Here is a 20,902-nt window from a genome sequence, read left to right on the forward strand (position 1 = left end):
AAAAGCTATTTTTAACGGAGTCTAGAAGTGTTTGTTTTTAAAATATCATGAAATGGTTATTACCGACCATTTTTTCCTCTCCTCCCGCCTTCTTCCCAAACAGGTGCAGTAAGATTAGTGGTAATTTAAAAAAGCAAGATTGCCTCTGTGTCAATTTCTTGCTAATGAGCAAAACACGCCATGTAATTGCTACGTATTGAAGGAGGCAACAATACATCCTCGGCGGCTGCTTAATACACTGGGGCTTGGCGGAGCAGATGTTCCAAGACTCGCTCTCCAAGACAGAGAAGGCAAGCCCAGAACAAGAAGGTGATGCTTCTCTTTCTGCTTGGTCCAGCTCTGGGCCCCTTGGAGGACATCAAAGCCATGTGCATGTGACGCACCATGATAGATTCCTGGAGGCAGAGTGGATGGAGCTGGAAAAAGGGTTGGGCAGTATGCGAGGAGAGTGAGAGTGCCCTGCAATCTCTGGATCATAACAAGGTCTTGTATTTTGACTTGCAACAAGCCAGGGATGTCCCCTGCTAGCTCCGTGACCTTCGGCCTCTCTGAGCAGCAGTCTCATCAACTCGCGAATGGGGTTTGTAAGATCCTAGTGCATCTGGAGGGGATGAAATGAATGAATGACTCGGCGGGGACGCCTGTCTCTAAAGTGCCCATGTGGACTTCCCTGGTGACTCAGTTTGAAGAATCAGCCTGCCAGTGCAGGAGACATGGGTTTGATCCCTGGCCCAGGAAGATCCCAGTTAATGGCTGAGGAGCAACTAAGCCTGTGCGCCACAACTACTGAGCCTGTGCTCTGAAGCCTCGGAGCCACGAATACTGAACCCTCGCACCGCAACTGCTGAAGCCCGAGCAGCTGCAGCCCATGCTCTGCAACAAGAGAAGCCACCACAACGAGAAGCCCCGTGCACCGCAGCTAGAGGGTAGCCGCCCACTGGCTGCAACTAGAGAAAGCCAGGGCAGCAACGAAGACCCAGCACAGCCAAGAAATAAACAAACTGTTCACGTGACTCACTCCCCCACTGGGTGCATGGATGCCTGCAGAAGTCACCCTCCTCCGTCTGCATGTGGCAAGGTCCTTGGTGCTGGGGAATTTATGGATGTGGACATCAAATATCACATCTTCACGAGGCCTTCCCTAACCACCTCCTGGCTCGAAGAGGGTGACGATTTATCATCTGTATTTTTCTTTTGCTGATGAATTCCAAGCGCATGAAATGGTGCCTGGCATATAGTAAGCTCCCGATTCCTCTTGACTAAATGATGCCTTTGGAATACCAACCCTAGGGCCCACGACACAGCAGTAGCTCTGTAAGTGGCAGCACATAAGTTATTATTTAAATTGCTCTGGGCTTCCCTGGTGGTCCAGTGATAAGAGTCCACTTTGAAATGCAGGGGAGACTGGTTTGATCCCTGGTTGCGGAACTAAGATCTCACATGCCGCAGGGCAACTAAGCCTGTGCCGCAACTACTGAGCCCGCGAACTGCAAAAAAAGATCCCGCAGGACGCAACAAAGACCCGACTCAGCCAAGTAAATAAATAAATAATGTTTTTAAAAGAACTGCTTGGAGTGAAGCATTTTCATATTGCATTAAGTGTCTGCTGTCTGCCAGGCCCAGGAGCAGATGCTATCACATCAATTATCTTCCCAGTGCTCCCAAGAGCCAAGTAAGGCAGGTACTATTATCACCCCATTTGACGGAGCTCAGGGAGGGGAGGCAAGGCGCCCACACTCACACGGCTGTCAAGAGGCAGGGGCTGATTGCACATCGCTCTGTCCTGAGTTCCAGGTCCCCTTTTCAGGGCCAGCCCCATCCACGGAAGGTGCCTGATGAATGCCTCTTCCCTTCCACCAAGGAGGAGGGCTTGTCTGTTAAGAGGGCGCACGAGACACAGGGGACAGTGTGAACAAAGGAAACAGCCGGAGCAAAGGCGTGGGGGGTCAAACCGGATGCGTTTCTCATGCTTCCACGCTGGGTCCCACCCCTGGGGAAGAGGCAGTGATGGGTACCCAAGGAGACACACCCCCGCTGGGAGAGAAACAACACCTGGGAGATGCCAGTGGATGATAAGGAAGAAGAGAATAATCCCATGATTCAGTGTTTGCAGCTCCAGAAGCCCCAGGTCCAGGCTGGTGGAGGGAACCTGCTCTCCCTAGGTTAAACAGAGGCTGAGGGGTGTGTGTGTGTGTGTGTGTTGGGGGGTGGGCAGCCCGAGGAGGTGCTGTTGGGGGTTGGAGAGGGAAGAAGAGGACATTGAAATGGATGGCTTCCTGCCTGGTCTGCATGCAGCAGCCTAAGCTCACGACGGCAGGTTTCAGACGCACTTCTCCAAAGTGGAAAGTGACACGAGAGAGCGTTTTACAGACCCCGGTGGCTCAGGGTGACAGAAGAGCGCAGCGGTTTCATGTTGATAAGGTAACCAAATGGGATCTATTGCCCCTTGGGCCTGAGGAAGAGGCAGCAGGCAGAGCTGGAAGGATCTGGGGGGCCGGGGTCTCATCTTGTGTCCTTCCCCCTGGGGGATGCAAAGCCAGAGAACCTGGGCCATGGAGTCCTGGGGGCTGAGTTCCAGTCTGCGCCCCACTTCTCGCGTCCCCGTTCCCTCCTCTGCAAAGTGAGGGTTTGCATAGCCCCGCCTCACAGACCAGAGAGATGAAACGATGCCTTGTGATCACTGAAGAAATAGGGGGCAGGGACTTCCCTGCAGGCCAGTGGCTAAGACGCCACTGTCCTGATGCAGAGGGCCTGGGTTCGATCCCTGGACAGGGAACTAGAGCCCACACGCTGCAACCAAGACTTCACAACGAAGACCCAAGGCAGCCAAACAAATATTTTTTTTAAAAAAGAAATAAATAGGGGGCAGAGGCTTGCCTGACGGTGCTCAGAAAGGCTTCGAATCAGCAAGTTCCTGCCGACCACCTACTATGTGCAAGACATTAAGATGTGTGCTGGGGGGGGGGTGGTTGTGAAACCCACCGCCAAGGGCTCTCCCCAGCCTGCCCTTCACCTGGGTGTCTACTTTCTGTAGTTGCTACTCAGCCGTTAAAACAATGTGTTCTGAAAACAAAAACAGCACCATGCGCTCCAGTTATTTTGAGAGGCTGGCTAGCCTAGTGGTTGGCGGCAGGAGGGTTTGGGGTCAGATGGGGCTGCTGTCACTCGTGATTCCGTCCCGCCTGCCTGGGCCTTCACCCAGAGACTCACCCTTCTCAGAGCTCCGGGCTCACCATCTGCACACCCGGGGTAAAAATAGGCCCTATCACGGAGCTATTGTGAGTAGATGAAGTACCGTGTGCGGAGCTTGGCTTACTGTCAGCACGCGATCCACGGCCACTGTTTCTGCACTAATCATTGTGTTGTTGTGTGTGCACTTTCACGATCTCACCTCTTATGTTTTACTCCTGTGTTTTACTCCCCGCTGGAGTCTACAAGTCATCAGAACCATCCCTACCTCGTCCTAAGGTGCTAAGTTTCTAAGTAAACGAAGGGACGATTGAATGAAGGCCATCTTGTCACAGGGCCTGCCTTTATCAACACAGTTCCCTGACTTCTCCACTCTTTCGGACGGAGCTGGTATTTTCAGCTCTTATGCTCACGCCCGGGTTTCCTGGGTTTCCTCTTGTGGGTGCTTTGCCCAGTGGAAACTCAGAGTAGGTGCTTATGAAATGCCAGCCTATGTGCCTGGGCATTACCTTGGGCTACACTGTGTCACAGATACAACCTTGACACTGAGCTTGGGGCTCTGAGCCACAGCTAAGCCACCTGAGTTAGCTCCCCTAGCCCTCTGACCAGTGCCTGCCCCTTAATTAATAACAGGGACCTGGTTTGCTCAAGACCCCACCTCTGCCCATCTCCCTACCATCCTGGGTCATCAGGAAAACCCTAACCCCTGGGGAAGACCCATCCTGGGAAGACCTCCTCCCAAGCCCTTGGGCCTGGCTGCTCCTCCATCGAGAATAATCCCAGGCTGCCAGCCTGAAGTGGAAAATGAATATTCTGGCCGCTTTTCAGTTTCCAGATTGATTGGGGACAGACGGGAACTCGGCCCCCCTCAACCAATCATCCAAGACGGTCAGCTGTAACTAGGTATACACTTAAACACCTGGCGTGTGAAATAGCACACCCGCACTCTGCTGATTAAAGAAAAAATAACCCAAATCCTATTTCCTGCAGTGGCTGGCTTGGAGGCCGGGCCGTGGGTGGGATGGGTCAGGGGAGAGATGGGGACACCTCAGTAGCCCCAAATATTTCCTCATTAATGCCCTCTACCCCACTGTATAGTATAAAGTATGTTTTGCCTTCCACAGTGCTTTGGTGAAGTAATAAGTCATTTGGTTCCCTGGTTTCATCAATCAAATAATGAGTGACACTTAAACAGTGTTCACTTTGTGCAAAGCACTTTACATGCATTAACTAAGTTTATACTCCCAGCAACCCCACAAGGTAGGTACTATCATAATACCCATTTTACAGATGAGGAAACTGAGGCACAGGGTGGGGAAATAACCTGCCCATGTTCACCCAGCTGGTAAGCAGTTCCGGTTCCCTCTCTGATGTCTTGGGACATCTGCATGCAAATGTGTACTGGGAGTCTCCTATTCCTGAGGTGTTGCACCAGAAACTGAGGATATGGGGTCCAAGGCTGGTCCCAGTCCCCCTAGAGATGCTGCGGGGAAAGCAGACCTGTAAATGAAGACAGGGAGCCACCGCTGACCCGAAGAAGACCATCTCAGAGGCAAGGCAGCACTGAGAGCCTTGGCAATTTCATTTAATCCTCGTCACAATCCTGCGAGGTAGGAACGCAGGGACAGTGTCCGTGTTGGACACGCGGGGAAACAGAGGCCCAGAGACACGCGTTCATGTCTCTGGGAAGTGGCTGAGCTGGGATGTGAAGCCAGGTCTGTGTAACTCAAGATTCCACTCCCTAGAGGGTCCCTGGGACACAGGTCTAGGTGGCCAGGAGACGCTTCTGGGAGGCAGGATGGTGAGCCAAGGACTGTGTTGAGGCAGACGGGGGAGGGGAGCAGGGAAGGGTCTCCGGCAGAGTCTGCAGGTGAGAGAGGCTGGTATTTATGGGCTTCTGCGTGGCAGAGAAGACAGCACTTGATCTCAGCCAAAAGGCTGAGGAACGATGAGAAGAGAGCAGAGGGAGGCTGGAGGGGATGTGCTGACAGCGAGGTCCTAGTGGCTGGCAGCTCCCGTGCCAAGCTGAGCCGCAGAGGTCACAGTTAGGGGGTCATCCCGCAGACAGTGTCCATGAATTTTAAACTCAAATAACCTGACCTCTGAGCTAGCAGATTCAGCCTTGGTTTTTTTAAGTAGAGAATCCCCAGCAGGATTTTCAGAATGCTTACCCTAGTTTTGAAGCCCTCCCCCATCACCCTTTTCAAAGACCATTAGGGTCTGGGGACTCCAGACCAGGAACTGGCACTTTAGTTGATAAACTACCTTTTTGAAATAAATGTCATGACTGGAATTAATCAAGTCCACAGGCTCAAAACATTTGACCCCTCCCTCCCCCTTCCAATTCCATTCCCATTCCTTATTATTTAAAGTTTCCCTTCCTGGACAGATCAACCAAACACATAAATGAATGGTCTAAAAGAGCTGCTGGAAGTGTGGGGGCCACACTGGGAAGACCATGCATCATTCAGACATGAAGAAGTTTCCACACCGAAGTTCTCAAGCAATTAAAGGGTCAAGACTCTGTTCAGCTCTGGAGACCTAACGGGCTGGCAGCTGTGACTCTGCAGAGATGTCCCCAGTCTGTCTTCAAACTCTAAGCGTAATCAGGGACTGGATGACAGGTCTAAAGGCAGGAGCTGAGAACTCTCCCCTCACATCAGCCTAGAGGGACTGTGATCACTGAGAGGCCCTTGGACAGGAAGGTGGCCTTTGTGGAGGTGGCGGGGAGGAGATGGACTGAGCCAGTGAGTGCTTCATGGAGACCCACACATCTCCTCTGCAAAGGGGACCTCGACGGCAGGGCAGGCCTAGGCCCCAGGACTGCAGAACTGCCATACTCCCCTAAAAGGGCCAGGTCTGCCCACCCTCGAGAACTTTGCTTATCCCAGGTTCTTGGTTTAGATTGCCTTCTTCCCCTTTCACCTGGCTAATTTCTATTTATTTTTAATATTCAGGATAGGTGTTGCCTCTTTCAGGGGGCCTTCCTGGAATACACTCTCCCACTCAATCTCTCATAGCCTCTGTGCTCCCCCATCAGAATTATTAGCTTGTCCCTCTTCCTGTCTGGCCTGGTGACTCGCCAAGGACAGTGGCCATGGTTGTGTCTTACACATCTTTGTGTTCCTAATGCCCACCGTGGTTAAGTATTCAGTAAATGTCTGTTGAACGCATGAATGAAAAATTAAATTAATGAAGGACTACATGGAGATTCCATGACTGTGGTTCTCCAAGTGTGATTTTCACCTCCAGGGGACACTTGGCAATGTCTGGAGACATTTTCTGTTTGTCATGACTGTAGGGAGGAGGGGAAGAGGGGCCAGGGATGCTATTAAATATCTTACAATGCACAGCACAGGACATGCCTCCAGTCCACTTCTTGGCCCAAATAATTACCCAGCCCCAAATGCCAAGAGTTCTGAAGTTGAGAAATTCTGCTCTGTGGGTCAGGTCCACTGTGTCCTGTGTCCACTGCTGCAGGAAATTGGAAGGAAGGGGGGAAGCACAATCCCCGCCCCTAGTGAGTTTATAATCTGGCAAAGCACGTAAGAGAAACATCTGAGAAACCCCTAGGAAAGAGAACAGGACAGAAACTTACTGAACAATCCCTACTGTCAGGCACTATGGGTACATCTATCCCATTGAACTCATACTCATCCTTCAAAACCCAGCTGAAATATCACCACCTCTAGGCAGCCTTGCCTGATGCCCCAACCCCAGCTCCGTATGCCCCTTTTCTCTGCGGCTGCAGTTTCCATTGCATCATCCCGTAGTTATTCATGTATGAGATCGTCACCCCTTCAGCCTGAGGACAGGGGCTGTGTCCTAATTACCTTTATTTCTCTGGTTCCTGGAGAATAGTGAATAGTTTACTAAACGTTAGAGGACATGAACATAAGAAACAGGACTACTGCAGACATCAAGCCAACGGTGGGGTTTTGCACCTTCTGGAACCTGGGGGAGGACTGTGTAAGGGCCACCACCACTGAGATGCCCAAGAAGGCTGGTGAGGTCCATCACCACTCACGACCTGCCTTGGAGGAGGAAGGCTGTTCTGGGCTGTCAGTGCTTTGTCATTGACTCGGCTGCCAAGCCAGAGACAAGACGTCCTCCCAATGAGCCTCTCAACTAACAAGCTATAAATTAAAATGGAGGAAAAAAAAAAGGTCTGCTAATTCCGACCCACTCTATTTTTTACTCGCAGCTGCTTGGGAGGGAATGCACTGTGACTTTCAGATGGAACATTTCTTTGGCTGAAGTTCCCCCTCTCTCTGCCTGCCCTGGCATTTCCCTCCTCCAGGGTCCAGGCTGGATGGAGTCGACGGAGTGTAGGTTTTGGGGTTTGAATTCTGGCCCTGCCACTTCTTCACCATGTCTCTCTGCACCTTCCTTTTCTCACCTGTAGAATCCCAGGATCTCAGCAGTTCCAGGAAGCATTTAGGGGTGAAAGGTTGCCCATCCATTTCCCTCCATGCCAACATCTCCCAGGTGCCCTCAGGGGATCTGAAACTACCTGCAAGATGCTCTTGGTTCAGAAGGGAGGCTGGACTTCTGATCCCTGGAAGGAAGCCTCTCCATCCCAGCTCCCAATCCCCAACACTTCCCCCTTAATATCCCTTTCTAGCCTTTAGAGAATATTAACACTCTGTCTATGATAACGGGCTCTCAAATATCACTGAGTCATGCAACCCCCTCACTGCACACACGGGGAAACTGAGGCTCAGAGAGGGGAAAGAGCTTAGCTGGGTCACACAGAGAGGGGTGCAGAGGTGTTGGTCCTTCAGGCCTCTCTCAGGGTACTGCACTTTCCCTTTCAAAGTTATAACAAGGGCATCTGCCATTTACTAAGTACTTGTTAATGTGCCAGGCACTGAATTATCTTAATAGCTTGTAAGGGGAAAAAAAATACCCATAAAAGGGAAAATTGATAAATTGAACCTCATTAAATTTAAGAACTTCTGCTCTTTGATGGACACTATTAAGAAAATGTAGTCAAGCCACAGATGGGGAGAAACTATGCAGATTTCACATCTGATAAAGAATTGTTCCCGGAATACACAAATGGTTTTCAAAACTCGATAGTAATAAACTAAGCAATCCCCCAAAGAGGGCAAAATATTTGGCCAGGCACTGTGGCACCCCAAAGCTACATGGACATCAAGTAAACTCATGAAATGATGTCCAACACGTTAATCATTAGGGAAATGCAAATTCAAATCACAGTCAGACACTCTGACACACCTGTTAGACTGGCTAAAATAAAGACAGATAGTTGCAAGTGTTGACAGAGACCAGAAGCACCTGGAATACTCAGATATATGTGGTAGGATGTAAAATGGTACCACGTTGGTAAACAGAAAGTTTCTTAAATGTATACCTACCATATGATTAAGAAACTCTACTCTTGGGTATTTACCTGAGAAAAATGAAAACCTATATCCGTATAAAGACCTGTATACATGTCTACAGCACCACTACTTATAAACAGCCTCAAAATAGAAATAACCAAATATCTATCAGTAGGTGTATGTATAAACAGACTGTGGGTCATTCATTGAATGGGATTCTGCTTAGCATAAAAATGAATGATCTTTTGATAACCATGAGAACACACATGAATCTCAAAAAACCACTATACTGAGTAAAAGAAGCCAGATTGAAAAATCAGAGTACATATTACATGATTTTTTCTATAGAAAACTCTGGGAAAATGCAAACTAATATATAGTATGATAGTAGCATGGAGAAGATGAGAAGAGTAGGGAGGGGTAAGAGGGAGGAATTTTTTTCTAAGAGTGCATGAAGACTTTTTAGGTGGATGGATGTGTTCATTGTCTTGATCGTGGGGATGGTTTCATGGGGGTATACGTATCTCCAAACGGATTGACTTGTACATTCTAAACATGTGCAATTTATTGGATGCCAGTTATACTTCAAGAAAGCTAGAATAAAAAAAAAAAAAAAAACCCTGTGAGGAGTAAAACAATTTTCCTCCTATTTTATAAGATAAACTGAGGCTCAGAGAGGTTATGTCACTTGCACAGGGTCACCCAGCTGGTCAGTGGTGGAGCTGGGACTCAAAACTAGGAAGGGGTGAGTAACAAGTCCTACTTCTCAATCGCTAGTCCAATCTGCCACTAGCTCCCAGTGAGTGGTGTTATCTGTCATATCTCCCATAAGGCGAGAGAGAGAAAGAGGCAGAAAGAGACAGAGATGGGAAAGAGAGACAGAGATGGGAAAGAGACAGAGAAGCAGAAAGAGATCGTTTGGAATTCCTCCCTCTCATCCCTCTCCACCCCACCAGCTTCCCCCACACTCTCCCGGATCTGCTTTCTGTCACTATGCATTAGTTTGCATGCTCTACCCCATTTTATATAAATGGAATCGTGTGTGTGTAGTCTGGTTTTTTTTGGGTCTGGCTTCTTTCACTCAGTATAATGTTCTTTTTTGAGATTCATCCATGCTCTTGACAGAGATAGGGGGAGGGAGAGAAGGGGGAAGAGAAATAAAGACTCCTCCTCCCCCACGAGAAGAGGGGAGTTGCCTGAGGTGCCCCTACACCTCTCCTGGATGATTAGTAACTGGGGGCTATGCTCTCAGACGTCTGGACCTACCAGCATCAAAGCCATCGCCCAGAGAAGCTTCTTCCCAGGGCACCTAGCTGTACAAACCAACGCCTCCAAGGGTGCTTGTCCCTGAAGGACTGGGCTCCCCTCGGGTCCTGTCTCTGCCTCTCCACCTCAGGGTCCTGCCTCTCCACCTCCATTCCGGCACCGCGCTCTAGCTAGTCTGCCTTCCCTCGATGTCTCCCAGGCTGGGGGAGCTTCCCTGCCCTGGGTCCTGACACAGTCTCCCCAGGTGGCGTGTGTTCTCAGTCATGTCTGAATCTTTGTGACCCCATAGACTGTAGCCCACCAGGTTCCTCTGTCCCTGGGATTCTCCAGGCAAGAACACTGGAGTGGGTTGCCATTTCCTGCTCCAGGGGATCTTCCTGACCCAGGAATTGAACCCACATCTCTTGTGTCTCCTGCATTGGCAGGTGGGTTCTTTACCCGCTGAGCCACCGGGGAAACCAAGGGTGTCAGAGGGGTCCTTAACGTGTCAAAGGATGGCCTCAGCCTCTTCCGTGGCCTCCAGCTGCGCTAAGACCAGACTCTTTCACTGGCCTCAGAGCCCCACGTGGACTTCTCCTCCCAGCTCCCCAACCCCGTCTCCTGCAGTCCCATCCTCACTCCCAAACCTGCTCTTCCTTCCAGGAACCCTCCTCCCCCAGATCCCTGAGCAGCCTGTTGCCCCTCACTGCCCCTGTCTCAGCTCAAAGACCACCTTCCATGAGGGGCTCCAGATCATCTTTGTAAGACATCACGTGTATACACCCTCCCCTCCGTGCTCATGGTTACAACCCCTTTGCATTGTATGGTCACAGTCAGAAATCACCCTGCTTATTTGCAGGCTTACTCGCTTGTCATCCATATCCTGTGTTTAGATCAGAGACTTGTATGTACTAAGCACCCAAGAGATACAGCTACAGGGACTTTCCAGGGGCTGAGACTCCATGCTCCCGATGCAGGGGCCCTGGGTTTGATCCCTGGTCAGGGAGCTAGATCCCACGTGCCGCAACCAGAAGATCTCACATACTGCAACAAAGATCGATGATCCTGCCTTCTGCAAGTAAGAACTGGCACAGCCAAATAAATAAATAGTTAAAAAAAAAGAGAGAGAGAGAGAGAAATACAGGTACAGTGAGGAAGGGTTGCCTAATCTGGCACATTCACCCCAACCTTGGAGAACAGCTGTGTGACACTGGTTTGAGTCCTTAACATCTCTGAGCCTCAGCTGTCTCACCTGTAAAATGGGTATAATAGACTTTCCTTCCTCACGGTGGTGTTGGAAGGGACAGAGCCAGGCACAAAGAGTGCTATTAACACATGATAACCCTTTTATAAGTAGTAGTATTTCCTCTTTGGGTGTGAGGAGTTGATAGCTGGACTTGGGAAATGACTGCAGGACCTTCCGGGGCCCTAGTCCAGGACAAGCACCCACTTTCCATCTGTAAGACTGTTCTGGGGAGAATCACTCCACGCACGACAGGATGGGGCGGACCCCAGCAGACGCTGCCTCTGAAGAGGGTGAGGGAGACAGCCCTGATGAAGAGGCTCTGCAAGAGACAAGGGGAGATTTCAGACAATCTCTCATTTGTATTCTCCACACGACGCGCAAGGACACTGCATCTCTAAAAAGGGAACAATCGGAGATTAGGGAAGATTGCTGTGAGAGAAAAGCTTGTTTAAATCTATTACTGAACAAAAATGGTCTGTAGGTTTTGAATGGAAAATTTGTGTTTCTGTTCCCATCTTAGATTAACCCGTGGCAGAGCGCCGCTGAATCCAGGAGGGGGTGTGGGGGGTGTGGGGGTGTGGGGGGTGGGTGGGGTGGACAGAGTCTAATGGCTGATATTCAGACACTGTTTCTAAACCCCCTGTGCTGATAAGGAACCTGCAGGATCCCTTGGAAGCCCCAGACCACCACCTGACACAGTCATCCCCATTTTACAGATGGGGAGACTGAGGCTCGCTGGGAGGAAGTAGCTTGGACAAGGTGATACGTTTAGGGCAGAGAAGCCTGAGATTTGAATTCATGTCTGTTTTAAGTGTCTCAGATCCTAGCATATGCACAGATGTGTGCGTGCGTGTGCATGTGTATGTGTACATGTGTGTGACTTACTGACTTTTAGGGCAGGAGGGACCGCAGAGGTCAGCTCATAGGGCCACTTCCCTTCACAGATGGGGAAACTGAAGCTTGGCTGGGGAAGGAATTTTCTGGGAACCTGCCCAGCTGATGCTAGGAGGATTTCAGGAATTCCCGATCAAATGAGCGCTTATTAGGTACCAGACACCGTGCTAAGGCTTCCTGTTGATCTCATCCACTCCAGGAGGAGGAAGGCACCACATACCCATTTTGACAGCCGAGGAGGCAGGGAGAGGTTAAGTGGCCATGCAGTCATCAACAATGTGGCAGAAATCAGAACCTAGATCTGCTGGACTCCAAGGACAGTGCTCCTTTCATTCAACAGATGTTCACTGAATGTATGTGCCAGGCTCCATGCCAGGAATGTGCAGAGAGCAAATATATTCACAGTTCATGTCATCATGGAGCTTTTATCAGTTAGTCTTACGGGAACTTCCCAGGCGGTCCTGTGGTTAAGGATTTGCCTTGCAATGCAGGGGGTACAGGTTCCATTCCTGGTCGGGGAAATAAGATCCCACATGCAATATTGTAACAAATTCAATGAAGACTTTAAAAATGGTCCACATAAAAAAAAAATCTTAAAAAAAAAAAAAAAAAGAGAATCTTATAGAACAGTTCTATGGAATTAACTCAGCTATTGCTAGTTACACAGAGCCCCAGCTCATGGCAACAAGAGGTCAGTGGTAAGTGGACCAAGGCTGACCCAACCACCCCACCATGCCAGAGGCACCCCAGCTTCTTCTCTTTCTGCTCCCTCATCCTTGTATGGCTCTTCTCTTCCTGGCTGAAAGGTGACCGCTGCACCAGTCTTCACTGGGTTGGTAATCCAGCCAAAGATAAAGGGAAGAGGCGAAAGGGCAAAGAGCATCCAAGTTGAGTCTGTCCTCTTTTGAGAATCTTTCCCAGAAGTCTCAACAGAACCTTCTGCTTGCATCTCATTGGCCAGACAGTGTCACACGGCCATTCTCACCTGCAAGGAATTCTGGGAATCCAACCACAGTAGTGGAAGGCCAGCGAGCATGGGAGTGGGTCAAGTGTTAGGTAAATCCATGCGCAGTTTCAGCCAGAGTTCACAAGGTGGCTGATTTTAACAGAATAATCACAGAAAAATGAAAGTGCAATTACCAGCTGAGATAAGGACTCTGAAGGAACAGAATAAGATCCTCTGAGTATATATTTAAGTTTCTGATCTCAAAGGCAAAGGGCACTGTTGCTTTGCAGAACTGATGCTTGAGCTGGCCTCTGAAGGATGACTATGTGAGCTTGGTGAAGGTAGGAGGGAAGGGTGTTCCAGGCGGACAGAACAGCTTGTGCAGCAGTGAGAGGTGGGCAGGGACTCAGACCCTGCTGGGAACAGTAAATTGTATTCATAATTTTGGTCTCTATTCTGAAAGCAATGGGGAGTCACCGAACGGTTTTTAAAAAGGGAGGTGGTGTTGGCAGACGCGTATTTTGCAAAGGTGGCTGTGGCGGCAGCATGGAGGGTGGATTGTGAGTTGGAAACCAGAAGACCAGCGAGGGGGCTGCTGCCATCGGCCTGGTGAGAGCTGATGGAGGCTATGACTTGGTTGATGGCAGCAGGAATGGAGGGAAAGTAAGCCGCTTAGAGGAATATTTAGGAAGCAAAATGGACAGGTCTTGGAAATGGATTGGATAAGGGGAGTGAGGGAGAGCGAGGTGTAAGGGATGGTTTCCAAGTTTTTGTCTTGCTCAAGCACACATATGGCAGCACCGTTCACTAAGCCAGCAAATTCTAGAGAGAGGGGGCCAGGTCTGTGGCCTGGGGGAACTGCGGGTGGAGGAACCCGGGCCAAGGGAAGGGTTGCTACTGTGTTCAAATTAGAAGCCAGCCTTTCTTTGCAAATCCTTCACCTTTCAGGCAGCCACGCTTAGCCCCGTTTGTTCCCAAATGCAGCTTCTTCAGGGTTCTTGTTCAGTCCCATTTACTTACTTCCTGTCCAGATCGCAAATTGCCACTTGGGATGGCAACGATTTCCCTCAAGCACATCGTCCATCTCTCTTTCTCCACAGGAGACATGATGCATTACCCACTATGGCGAAAAGCATCGTCCTGTTGGTTCTCTTACTTCCTGGAGTCATCTAAATCCTCAACCGTGGATGCTGGCCTGGGTCAGTCTGGTTTTCCTTTTATATGTTCAGCTTGTCCTTGAAAAGACCCCCTATCCTCCTTTTCAAAATCAGCCAGCCCTGCTGTCTAATGGCTTCTGACAGGCTGAGTGATCCCGCTGCTTGAAACCAGTAATGCAGGAGCAGGCACTGGCTGGCAGAGGTTGAGATTCTTAGTATTATGCGGATGGCATCGATTAGGGGAAGCAGGCCAATCTCTCTGAGTCAGCTTCTTGACTAGTGACAGGCTTGTCCTGTGTTTGGCCTGACAAGCTACCTGCTCAACAAAGTTCCTGCTAGCTGTGCAAAGCTAATCAGAAAATTGAACTTGCTTGAGTCTGGGGTAAACTGGAGCATCCTCTGATGTCCTGAGTTGCAAGATGGCTGGAGCAAATCTTCTGAAGTGTTTTTAGAGTTATTCGACCACAGATGACTGCTGACCCATCTGAGTTGGGGCTGATTTGTTATGCAGCATTATCATGGCCATAGCTGACTGATACAGGTACTGGCATCCATTTAGCTACTTAATCCCTAATCTAGGGTAGGGACTCACTGCCAACCTTGATTGCCTCCTTTCTCCCTTACTCTGTTCATCCAATCCATCAGCACCTCTTGCCAACTTGTCTTCCAAAATATACCTTGCCTCTGTGTGCCTTCTCCATCACCCCCTGTCACCACCCTAATCTTATGTCAAATGTCTCTAAACTCTTATCCAGACGACAGTGATAACCTCCTACTGGTCTCCCACTATACCCTTCTTCAGTCTGGTCTCCAGCCAATGGCCAAAGTGAGTTTTAAACAATCATATTAAATCAGCCCCTGATCTAAACCCTACATAGACTTCCCATTGCACTTAGAAAAAAAACAATCTCTACCAGGGCTTTGAAGGCACGAGGTGATTTGTCCCTGCCTGCCTCTCTGGTATCTCCTATTTTTCTTCATCCATCACTACCCCTGGTTACAGAGAACAGCGCTGGGCCAGGGCCCACCATCCTGACTCCCAGTCCACTCCTCCTCCTGCTCCACAAAGTAACTGTGTGTTGGGGTAACAGGTGTCCTCAAATATCCCTTGCTTCTCCTGCATTGCAGAATCGCCAGTTAGGAAACATCCAAGACAGAAAGGATAAGTCAGCTTCTTCCTCACTTCCCTCCCACCGTAGTTTCTGCCTCCAAAAGCTTTCTCACGATTTACAGGCTCCTTAGATTAATTGTCAGCAGCAGCCAGTGTTATTAGGGATTTTCCAACTGGATTCAGGATGGCGCATTAATTCAGTTTTTTCTTCTTTCCCTTGAGATATTTTTCTCAATGATGATAACCCACTGGGTCTGCTACTGATCCCTCGGTGCTTAATAACAAGGCCACTTTAATAGTAATTAATTCCAATATTGAATATATTTTCACTAAAAGCAGAAATGACAGGTTAGATTTAGTGAGCCATGAATTATCAGACCTAGACGATACCAGCTTTGCTTTACAAATGCCAAGGATGCCCCAGTGTCTCAATTTCCCACCTTCTCCTAATCCTGGGGACTTAATTATAGTGACAATGATGATGATAATAATAACTATTCCTGTCAACATTTATTATTTTCAATGTACCAAACACTGTGAAAAGTACTTTACCTGCATTATCTGAATTAAAACTCACAATAATCTTTAATACTGTGGATCCTATTATCCCCATGTTACAGGTGAGAACACTGAGTCCCAGAGAAATGGAGTTTTCTCAAGGTCACACAGTCAAGAATCCTCAGGGCCAGGATTCAAACTCAGACTAAGCATAAAATCTGCATTCTCCACTCCTAAGCAACACTTCTCTCCACTGAAGGGGAGGCCAAGGAGCAGATACTGTGTGTCAGATGTTATGCTTGAAATTCAGCTTGAGAAACTCAAGGTACTATACAATGTAACTAAAATGAATGGATAAAGAAGATATGGTACATATGTACAATGGAATATTTGTTGTTGTTGTTTAGTCTCTAAGTCAGGTCCAACTTTTTGCGACCCCATGGACTATAGCCCGCCAGGTCCATCTGTCCATGGGATTCTCCAAGCCAGAATACTGGAGTGAGTTGCCATTTCCTCTTCCAGGGGAATCTTCCCAACCCAGGGATTGAACCCACGTCTCCTGCATTGGCAGGTGGATTCTTTACCACTGAGGCACCAGGGAAGCCCACAATGGAATATTACTCAGCCACAGAAAGGAATGAAAGAGGATCATTTGTAGAGCTGTGGATGGATCTAGAGTCTGTCATACAGAGTGAAGCAGGTCAGAAAGAGAAAAACAAATATCATATATTAACATGTATATGTGGAATCTAGAAAAATGGTGCAGACGAAAATATCTGCAGGGCAGGAATAGAGACACAGAGAATGGACATGTGGACCTGGGGTTGGGGGACAGGGGAGGGTGACATGAATTGAGAGGCTAGGATTGACATATATACAGTACCATGTGTAAAACAGATATTAATAGCTAGTGGGAACCTGGGATATGGCACAGGGAACTCAGCTCAGTGCTCTGTGATGACCTAGATGGGGGAGGCGAGGCCCAAGAGGGAGACTCCAGAGGAAGAGGATAAATATATACTTAGAGCTGATTCATTTCACTGTACAGCTTCTAATACAATTGCAAAGCAATTATACTCCAGTAAAAAATAGACTGTGTTTGATACAAAGGAATTTCATGGCTTACATGGCAACATCTTGATCCACGGGGTTTTCATCCATAGGGAGAGAGACAGTACTGGAAATGTCATTTTACCTTTGGATTTAGACAGACCTGGAGTTGACGTCTAACTTCTTAGCAGTTGTGGGATCCCTGCCCGGAGACGTCATTCAGCTATAACCTTATTTTCCTCTCGTTTTCCGTCCACCTCATCTCATTCCCCCCTAATATACCCATTTTGTGGATAGAAGATGGAACGTCAGAGGGAAGGCTTGAGTGCCTCTCACGTCTGGGGTGAGCCATCAGGACCAGAAGTTATACTGCCTCCTAGTGGTGGTGCGTGTGTGTGCGGTCGCGTCCGACTCAGATCTCATGGACGGTAGCCCACCAGGCTCCTCTGTCCATGGGATTCTCCTGGCAAGAATACTGGAGTGGGTTGCCATGCACTCCTCCAGGGGATCTTCCCAACCCAGGGATGGAACCCACATCCCTTTTGTCTCCTGCACTGGCAGGCGGGTTCTTTACCACTAGCGCCTCCTGGGAGACAACCACAAATGACATCACAACCAAACAAGAGTTTCAGGTCGTGCAGACCAGGGTTCTGCAGCCCTGGCACTATTGACATTTTGGACCAGGTAATTCTTTGCCTGGGAAGCAATCCTGGGCACCATAGGATGTTGAACAGCATCCCTGGCCTATACCCACTAGATGTCAGTGGTCCCTGATCAGCTGTGACAACCCAAAATGTCTCTAGACATTGCCAGATGTTTCCCAGGGCCCAAAACTGCCCCCCTAAGTTGAGAACCACTGGTACGGATAAAATTCTAACAGCCACAACGTGTCATGGGCCAGTGTTATTAGGGATTCCTATTGGGTTCCAATAGGTAGTATATTCTGTTTACATGAATGAAAAAATGGATTTTTTCTTATTAAGTCATTTTAAAATCGTTTTCACCACATGGATGATGAAAGGGCTCCCCTCAATTTCTCCTGGAATATTGGAATTGTTCTCATATACCAGCAGGTTTTGTTTCTCTGCAAATATTGTTTGTCTCCGATTCACAGCTTCCTTCTCTAGAATGACGGGCGTGATGATACCGCCCTTAGGATTGCGGGAAGGCCCTGTGTCAAGTGCCTGGTGTACAGTAAAGGTTCAAGAAATGCTAATTTACTTCCTCCCTTGAGCCGGCAAGGACTCCTTGCAGAGGAAGTGGTAAGTGGAGCAAAGGAGGGAAGTGAGTGGAACAGTGAGAACAGGACCCTTGGGCTGTGTCCTGGCCCTGTCACTGACCTGCTGTGTGGCCTTGCATAGGTTGCTTACCCTCTCTGGGCCTTACTTTCCCCAGTCTGTAAAGTGAGGAAGTTGGATTAGAAACTCTTAAGTCTGAGAAACTCTCAAAAGGCCCCCAAGCTCTGAACTCTAGGTTTCTACAAAGCTGCGCAGGGCAGTAGTTCCCTATGCAAGCATGCATTAGAATCCTCCAAGGAACTGGTTAAAATGAAGATCCCCAGGCCCTGAGATTAAGAGTTTCTGATCTAGGAAGTTCTGATGGAAGGGGTTCTGGGCCCATGTTCTGGGAAATCCTATCCTCACCTACTGATTACCCAAGAGCATCAGAGGGCCTACAGGTTTGTTGAGAACACACACTGATTTTTCTTTTTTTCCTGCAATAAACTCACTTCTGAAAAGTTGGCCTGGATAAAACAGCTGGCAAATTGAAACTCACTTAACACAGATCTTTTGAAATGAAACTTCCTGGACTTTGGGTCCAAGAAGACATCAACCAAAAAGTATTCTGGATTCTTAGCCCTCTGCTAGGGGTTGGTGGTGGTTTTATGTGTGTGTGTGTGTGTGGTGGGGGGGTGGTGAGTGTGTGTGTATATCCAGGGGAGGAGAGACGGGAGGAGCAGTCATTTTTTAAAAGCTCACAGTGTTGTAGGGTAGAAAAGACGTTCACAGATCACAATAACACTGGGCATCACTAGCCCGAGTGAGGGTTTGTATGCCCCAAATCTCACGTAAGCTCGCTGCATGCTTTTGCACGGGAAGTCTTCCTAAACACCTCTACAGGGCAGGGGCAGCATCTCTACTGCACACACAGGACCGTGGAGCCTCCAGACACTGGACTAACACGATGTCATGTTGTTAGGAAGTGGAAGACCAGGATGCTCCCAGCCAATCTTCCTCCTACAGCCCAGTGATTTAACCACGGCCTGATGCTAACAAGCGCTCCGGTCAGTTTCAATCATGGGAAGGGAGAGTTGTGTAACCGAGATGCTAATTGGCAATTAGATAACGGGAACACACCGTGTGAGAAAAAAGACCCGTCTCTGTGGGCTGGGGTAGACAGCAGAGGGGAGGTTTAATTGGGCCTTGAAGGCTGTGGGGAGAATCAGATGGACAAGGGCAGGGGGTAAGCTGTGGGAGTGAGAGGGGGGATCTGAGTTGCATTTCATTCTTTTTATTTGTTCAACGTTCATGGACACTTCTTCAGGAAGTTTGCCTATTCCTTTCTCTTTCCATTCCTCCTCCTTTTATCTTCCCCTTCTTTTCTTACCTCTCTTTCTTCTTTCATCCACCATTCACCCTACCTCCCATCCATCCATCCAGCCAGCCAGCCAGCCAGCCAGCCTCTCTTCCGCCCTTCTCTCCATTCACCCTGCCATCCCTCCATACATCCAAATATGTATCCATCTACCTATTCATCCATCCATCCACCCTGCCTTTCTTTTATCTCTCCATCCATCTAGTCATCTATCCATCAGTCTAATATTTACTGTGTGATATAAGCCAGAAATTCCTCTTCCCTCTTTTTCCCTTCTCCCCTTCCCTCTCTTCCTTCCTTCCTCTTTCATCCCTTCTTTCATTTCCACATATATTCCCCCAAGCACTTGCTGGCTGCCAGACTCCACACTAAGCCCTGGAGATACAAGAGCCCCCGCTCTGGAACAGCTCCAAACCTGACGGGGGAGAGAGAGGCAGAGGATTGTGGGATGACAGTGACAGGTTCTGCACTTGCTGCATAGGGTTGCATCCATCCCAGGGATGAGTTCCCGGTTGAGGAAGAAGCCTGTCCCATGAACTCACCTGGCAGTAAGATCTGGCTCCCCCAAGACAGCTGGTAGAGTGGAAAGAGCCGGGAGGTCCACGCCCTAAGGCCTGGGGTGCTCCTGGGTGCTCACTTTCCTCGTCTCTACAGTAGAGATGCAACAGCTGCTCTATCTACCTCCAAGGGATGCAGGGGGATTGAGGAGCTCAGAGTCAATGAAGGTTCGTTATTAATACTGCCTCTGACTCAGGATTCTATGCCAATATCAGCTGCACTGGTGGGGCTTGCTAGTCTTGATCAGCACTGCAGCCCCTGTATTGTAGAACATACCTGGCACACAGCAGGTGATCAGTAAATATTTGTTGAGTGAACGAATGAATGGATGAAGATTTCCTCTTGGCAGATATGGCATCCGTGGCCCAGAAAGCTGGAGCCACCTGCCCGCAGTCCCACAGTGAGTAGGTTGGTGGGCCCGGGGTTCTGGAGAGAGCTGTTAGACGCCGGCATTTGCGCACTTCCCACTCGCTGCGAGGCTTCATTCTACCATCAGCGCTCACTGGCATCACCACCGCCGCCTCCTCGTCCCCTGCCCGGTACCCTGGTGATCGGACACCATTCTCATTATTATCATTGCTGTCACTGGGCACTGCGCGGCCCTCTTCACTGCCAAGGCCAAATCTGCCCTATTCCCGCAGCCAGAAGCTTTAATGAGTCCCCCTTGGGCTTCTGCTTCATTCTTTCTGCTGGTTTTTCTCACGGCATGCGATTAAGAAAAAACGCTTTTAGAAAGCGGCAGATTTCCTGGGTTATGTAGGTTCCCTGAGCTCAGAAGATGGATTCACGACAGAACGGTCCTTGACACAGGAGACAAGAGTTCATACGGAAAGCAAAGCAGCATGTCATCTGCTCAATGATGAGTTCTAATTGCTTAATTCTTTCAAACAAGCCATATATAGAACAGATTTTGCAAAAAAAAAAAAAACGCACAGAGGACTGTCTTGCTTACATTTCCATTATGTTTCCATTCTATTTACATCCTACCTACCTTCCTGCTGATGTTTGCCAGGAACGAGGAAAACCTGTATTTTTTCAGCATCTTCTATGAAGAAGAACTGGGAA

The 20,902-nt window shown here is 48.9% G+C and overlaps 1 protein-coding gene across 1 annotated transcript in view; it reads right to left on the reverse strand.

The window, feature by feature from the left end:
• SEZ6L (seizure related 6 homolog like) overlaps positions 1 to 20,545 on the reverse strand; it is a 135,725-nt gene extending 115,180 nt beyond the window's left edge. Inside the window, exons 1-3 of the mRNA XM_061140688.1 lie at positions 20,541 to 20,545; positions 20,341 to 20,446; positions 19,822 to 19,852 (exon numbers count right to left, since the gene is read on the reverse strand). Coding sequence (XP_060996671.1) covers positions 19,822 to 19,852; positions 20,341 to 20,446; positions 20,541 to 20,545 — 142 coding nt within the window. The remainder of the gene's footprint in view (positions 1 to 19,821; positions 19,853 to 20,340; positions 20,447 to 20,540) is intronic.
• Positions 20,546 to 20,902: the final 357 nt, after the last annotated feature.

The sequence above is a fragment of the Dama dama genome, chromosome 5 (genome assembly GCF_033118175.1).
Source record: "Dama dama isolate Ldn47 chromosome 5, ASM3311817v1, whole genome shotgun sequence".
Taxonomy (NCBI): domain Eukaryota; kingdom Metazoa; phylum Chordata; class Mammalia; order Artiodactyla; family Cervidae; genus Dama; species Dama dama.